Here is a 6,711-nt window from a genome sequence, read left to right on the forward strand (position 1 = left end):
CTAAACAGTAGGAATTTCAGGGTCAAATGTCAGCCACAATGGCACCATGCATTTAAAGGACTGTGGTATCACTTTAAACAACCTTGGCTTTCTCCAAAGCATTCTGGGAGCTTGAGGTTATTATGGCTGCTGAGAGTTGTTAGGAGACCCCTACTCCCCGCATGGAGATATGGTTCCCAGAATTCCCTGTGAAGAGGGCTTGGTAGAGAAACAGGCAGTAGTACTAAAACCCCTAACATCTCTCTCTGACAACTGGTATCAAACTTCTGTTAATCATCTCCCTTGCACACCCTCTTCCAGGGAAATGTTAGTTTCAGTGCCCTACCCTGCAAGACAGTGTGATTCCAACTGCCCAGTTTGTGATTTTATTATTTAAATGACAGTGTATTTTGTTATTAATTCTGATTTCTTTTGGGTAACTTGTCCTCAGCTTAAAAAGTAGAAATAATAATAACATCAAAGCCTAACTGAATTGTTGCAGACTGTTCATTTGTATTCTGTTCCCATTTAATGCTAACTTGTTGTTGTTGTCGTCATTGTTGTTACTTTCTCTCAACACCCCATAAACGAATCAGAACAAATGCTCAATAAAGAGCAGGCAGAGTCTAAGTTTTGTGCAAGCAAAACACTCTCAAGCAGCCAGTTGTGTATGTTGATGGGGAGTTGTATAATTTGCAACTGATAGCATGATGGATTAGCTCATGACATTTGGGCAACCATATTCCATATTATTATTGCAATTAGGACTGTGTGGATGAAGTATCATGTTATCTCAAACACAAAATGCTTGCCCCAAACAGAAAGGCAACTTGAGAGGATGCATGGATCTGATTTTGCAGGAAGACCCAGGAAAATTCCTTCCTTCCTTCTTTCTCCCATTGCTTGATCCTTATGGAGGCAATAACACTGGATTATATCTGTAAGGAGGGTCACATAGGCCTTATCCTAGAAAAGTTGCTTGGAGGGGGTTGTGAGACCTAATGGGCTAGCTATCCCCCAGACTCCCACAATAGCTGTGTATTTGATGTATATCAGATGCACACACAGAGAGCACCACGGGACTCTGGCCCATTCAGGAAGAACTCTAGACACATACATTGGTATGTGCCTAGAACACCTTTCAACATGTGTCAGAAGCAGGTGTTGGGGGAGCATGGTTGCCACCATGGTCCTGCTGCTCCCTCTATGTGTGGGGAGGATCTTATGAGCTCCCCACACATATGCATTTAAGACCGAGACTTTTTAATGCGCCCATTTGTTTGACCCCGACAGTTCTTAGACATGTCTGCATTTGGTAGCTCTCTCTTTCCAGGAAGGTTCCCAATAGCACACTTCAGGCCTGCCTGAATCTTTCTGTTGGTTAGGATAATCAACATGGGACTTATAGCTGAGTAGCAGGAGTCAAAAAACATGCGGGCATCTGCGAACCTCAGTGAGACTGGGGATACACAAAGGTTGACCATCCAGAAGACACTGTCCAGTCCAAAGCTGAGAAGGTACATGGCCAGCAGGCCCATGACTGATTTTGCTGCTCGGATCTCTGAATGCTTCAACTGTAGCATGGGCAGGCGGCTCATCATTTTCCCATGCTGCCAAAAAACATAGAGGAGGTATCCACTCGAGAGGCTCATCAACCCCAGGAAGAAAATGTCTCGAGTGACAAATACCGCTCCATTTCCAAAGTACAAGAGTTGGTTAGGGAACACCACACAGCAGAAGTCATACACTACCGTGATCTCTTCCTCGGTGCAGTTGGTACCAGTGCGAGGCAGGGAGTAAAGCAAACGGGTACAGCAGACCAGGAGGTTGAAGCACCAAAGGGAAATCATGATGGAAGGGAGTTTTGCAAGGATGCTGTGCCTTAGCCGCAAGCATCTGAGAGGACATGGAGCAATGAGGAGGCACTGGAAGCAGCCCAGCATGGAAGTTAAGAAGATGCTCATGGCTCTGCTCACACAATAGATGTAGAGGGTGATGCCACAGGTCAAATTATCATGCATGGTGTGGATGCCAAATGCTTGCAAGGTGAGTGGGACACCTCTGGTCAAGATCACCAGGAGGTTGGCCAGTGCAAGTTTGCCCAGGATGATTTCACTGGGTGTGAAGTTTTGCCGGCAGGTGGCTTTGAGGAAGGCATAGAGGATGGCTAGATTTCCTGGAATCCCTATCATGTCGAGAGAAATGAAACCAAGCATGTTTACAATGAACCAGACTTGCATCGCGGCTGCGTAACCCTACTGGCAGGAAGGTTGCTCACTCTGTGTATTCTACAAGACAAAAGTGTTGAAAAGTAGCAGAGAATTGGTTCCGTCCCCCCTCCAGTCAACAAAGCCATATATGAATTAAGTTCCTTTCTTGTTGATTGAAAAAAAAAACCACACAAACTACTTATTTAGGAATGCATTCATGCAAGCCCTTCTGCATGCAAAATTATTGCATGCTGGAAAACTGAAAAGTTGCTTAAGATGCTGAATTCTAAGATAGGGGGAAAGTTATTCTGCAAGCAGACATTCCTGCTTGAAAAAGTGAGAGGCCTTTCAGAGGCAGCATGGTGTAGTAATCAGAATGTTGGCCTAGAACCAGCAAGAACATCCACTCAGGCATTGCTAAGTGTCCCTTATGACATCCGTTTGGCAACCACAATGAATGGGGCCTTTAGCACCTAGATTTGTATATTAGGCAGACATTCTCATGTGTTTCATTTTGGATTTATCTTCTTCTGATCTTTGCATTTTAATTTTACGTTGAATTCTTGTGCACCATTCTGAGAAGATTCCTCCCTTCCCTGCCACTTGATTTAGCAGTATCCAAGTTGTGCCCACCCTGTGGAATGCCCTCCTGTCAGATGTCAAAGAGATAAACAATCATATGACTTTTCATAGACATCTGAAGGCAGCCCTGTTTTGGAAGCTTTTAATGTTTCATGTTTTGTTGGGTTCCTTTGTATTTTGTTCGAAACATCCCAGAGTGGCTGGGGCAACCCAGTCAGATGTATGGGATACAAGAAACAGATTGGTATTAATAATGATTTTTATTATTTTTATTATCAATCATGATATAATAATAATGATAATAATAATAATGATGATGATGATAATAATAATAATAATAATAATAATAATAATAATAATAATAGAAGCTCACTGAGTGAGGTTGGGCCAGTCATTAACTTTTCTAACTTCCTGAATCATTGTCAGGATAAAACGGGAGAAGCATTTATATCTCCCTAAACTCACAAGAGCAAGAGTGTGATTAACAATCCCATAAATAACAAACAAGCATGCAGGCCTTAATTTCAAGTGATGTATATCACAATCATATCTTTGGAGGCATTGTTCCAACTGATAACCTTTCTGTACTGTTAAAAACTGGTGATTTCTTTCTAGCCTGTATCAGCCCCCTTTCCACCCGTTTGAGTTTGTTATGGCCTTAATATGCTAGATTAAAATGTTTCTGCCTCTGTAGGATGTTATAGACTCAGTGTGATGGAATCACTTTGTAGTCTTTTTCCTTGCATAAATGACATAAGCTTTCCACTCATGTCCCTAGATGTGTTCTTCTCAGTTACACTGCCAAATTCTGACAAGGGTATCTGCACAGGAGACGGCTTTCATTTCATGCTGGCTGATAACCATTTCTGTTTGACATCTACTTGGCAGCCTTTCAAAGACAGTTTGGTGATAACGGTTGCAGCCAATGCTAAAAATGTGTGAAAGTAAAGGTGGGTAATTAGATCTTATAAGAACTGAAAACTTTAATGATTATGTCTGGAATCCAGTTTGGATCAAAGTGGATGGAGATGTCTATAGAAATGAAAAAAGAAAAGGGAGTGGAGGGGAAAGGAGCTGGAACAAATAGAAAGGGGGGGGGGGAATGTTGCCATAAACTCAGGGAAAACAAAGCCATGCTTTTGTTTCATATTTTCAAAGGGACGTGAAAATTGTATACAAGTCCCTTGACTGCCCTAAATCAATTGTTCACAAAACAAATGTTGTTGTCACAGGTTTGCTTCTATGGCTATCTGCATCCATTGTGAAAGGCAACAGGGCACCTAAAAGGGAGCAATTGTATGCATTGGTTAATTTCCAAATTTAGGATGGTATCCAACTAAATAATTGCACAAGCAGAAGAACGTCAGCTTGTGCAATAGGACTTCCCCCCACTTCTCTTGCCTGTGCATGTCCTGCACCCTCCCTGAATCTGCTTTGGATTAGGGGAAACCCCAGAACATTTAAGGGGCATGCAAGGGAATGAGAGGGGGAAAGTCTCATGGCTCAAGCAAAAATTGTTCTGCTCATGCAAGGATTTACTTGGTGCTACTTTGGAAACAACCTAGAGAGGTTACTGAGGACTTCCTGTTGGATCCACCTTGCATTACCAAGTCATACATTGATTATTCATGCACTTGGGGAAAATGCTCTAACTTCTATAGAACTATAGAAACAGGAAACATAGAATGCGTACATTTTTTGAATAAACAAGATTTTTGTAGTGCAAAAGAATCCCATGCCAGTTCTATGGGCTGGACCCAGACTAGCAGCACAATCCTAAAATGTTGACTCAGAAAGTCCTGTTCCTAGGCAATATATTGTGTGTGTGTGTGTGTATACGTCCACTCACATACTAGTGAATATAGCAATAGCTGGAAGATGTAAATTGGTATTGCTAAATGGAAAGACAAACTATATTACTCAGACTAATATCTGACTACATCGGTGTCCAGAAAAGACTTAAAATAGTATTTATGGAGTTTAAGATACTGAAGCTGCAGATAATCTCATTATGGAACTAGCTAACTAATGGAAAGATGTATGACCCATAAACCAGTAAGTGAAAACTGCTTGGATTTTTGCTCACTAAAGTAAGCAGGAGCAAAATAGCTTAAATCCAGCTTGGGAAACTGTTTTAACAGAAATGGCTTGCTTTTACAATGCAATCCTTTATGTGTCCAATACTCTGAGGTGTACGTGTATAGGACTGTAGCCACAAAGCATCTTTCAGCCTTGAAGTTCAAAGATCATTTACATCAATCCCCACCAATTTGCTAGTCTCTAACATGAAATTCAATAATGGATCAGCACCGAACAATACCTGTAGCAACAGCTGGGGATAAGTTGTCTTCCTGTTGTTATTTCTAAGCTCCCGCACTGGAAACTGAAGCAGGTAAATTTGCCATTGTGATGCAGCTGGGAGGGAAAACGCTATTGTTTGGAACGCCAGAAGGAAAAATCATGTGTCTCACAAGTACACTGGAAAGAAGCAACCCACAATGGGATCTGCAAAAACAAGCCAACAAACATCTCTTCCCCTCTGAAATAATGGAAGACAATGGTGTAAACCAGAGATAGCCAAGCTTTTGACATTCAGCTTCTTATGCAAGATGTCTCGAGAGGAAACCAAGTCTGAGTTTTTTCCAATGCAAACCCTCACTTTCCCATGCTACTGTTGGCAGCTTCTCAGAAGCCACAGCAGATACCAACCCACACTAATTAATGAGGAGCTGGGCAGGCACAGCAGGTGCACAGCCACTTCACCAGGCTCCTTACAGGGTTGCAAGATTGAAGGCTGGAAGTCCTGCCTGCTCCCTATCTATCCCTCCCACCCCATAGTTCTTCATTGCCTTTCCTGCTGCTTGCTGAAATGAGAAGCAGGTTTGCTGTTCAAAGGACCAGAGGCCAGCCACTGAACTCTGGGTGCAAGAAGCTAAAAGGAATTGGAAAAAATGGGCAGCTGTTAACCACTGGACCTGGTAGGTGCAGGGCAAGGAAGTCACTGGTTGGCTCCATTTTCTTCCACATCCGCTCTCCTTGAAAAGATACTGTGGACATTTAAGCAGTAGTCATAGGCACAGTAGTGCAATCGCTTGGCATCTAACAGAGCTTTTCCCTTTACCACAGGGAAGAAAAACAGGCGTCCCCCTACTTATGTGAGAGTTACATTCCAGGCCCCTGTGTGCCTAAGCGAAATGGCGTAAAGTGCGGAGCACCCTCTAAAAAGCTCCTAAATGTCCATTCTGCCCCCCTCTTCAGCTCTCTCTCTGCACAGCTGTCTCTTCAATTAGAGGTGAAGCTCTGGGGCTGGAATCTGCAGCTCCTTTACCTAATTTCACTATACAGTGGTTTCTTTTGCTAGAACAATGAACGACTAAAAGTAACTTTAGGCAGTTAACTTTACCAAGAGATTTTCATGTTCATTTTAACCTTAGCCAATTAGTTTCCATGGGCTGACAATCATTAATTAAAAACTGCCAAGGGATCATGTAATTGGCTCCTAATAAACACATGCTGCTAATTCAGCTACTTGATGCATTTATTTACAGCTTAATTGGGTATCAAAGTCTCCAATCCTCTGTCCCCTTACATGGAAGTAAATCGATTGACCTCAAAGTTACTTACTTTTGATCAGGCATTTATAGGTTTTTAAAATAAGTAGGAATGGGTGAATCTATCAATTCCAGTTTTCTCAGTTTCTTGTTTTTCCAATCTAAACAAGAAGTCCCCCCACTTTTACATACTAAGTTTGCAACTTTATTCATGTTTGGTGGGAATGTCCCCATGTTAAAAACATTTGGAATAGAGCATTCTCCATTGTATCTACAATTACAAGCCAACCTCTTTCTCCAAATCTTGCCTTAGCCCTCCTCTCTTTGGACATAGATTTGGGCTCACCCCTGCACAACAGTAGCCTTCTTACTGACCACAGCATGATTAG

General features: G+C 42.2%; 1 protein-coding gene across 1 annotated transcript; it reads right to left on the reverse strand.

Moving 5' to 3' along the window:
- Window positions 1–1,226: 1,226 nt before the first annotated feature.
- Window positions 1,227–2,219, reverse strand: LOC307219194 (olfactory receptor class A-like protein 1; the record flags this gene model as incomplete). Its single annotated transcript, XM_079982197.1, has 1 exon — window positions 1,227–2,219. The coding sequence occupies one exon, from the start codon at window positions 2,217–2,219 to the stop codon at window positions 1,227–1,229; it is 993 nt and encodes a 330-aa protein (XP_079838323.1).
- Window positions 2,220–6,711: the final 4,492 nt, after the last annotated feature.

This window comes from Podarcis cretensis (genome assembly GCF_951804945.1).
Source record: "Podarcis cretensis genome assembly, chromosome: 6".
Taxonomy (NCBI): Eukaryota; Metazoa; Chordata; class Lepidosauria; order Squamata; family Lacertidae; genus Podarcis; species Podarcis cretensis.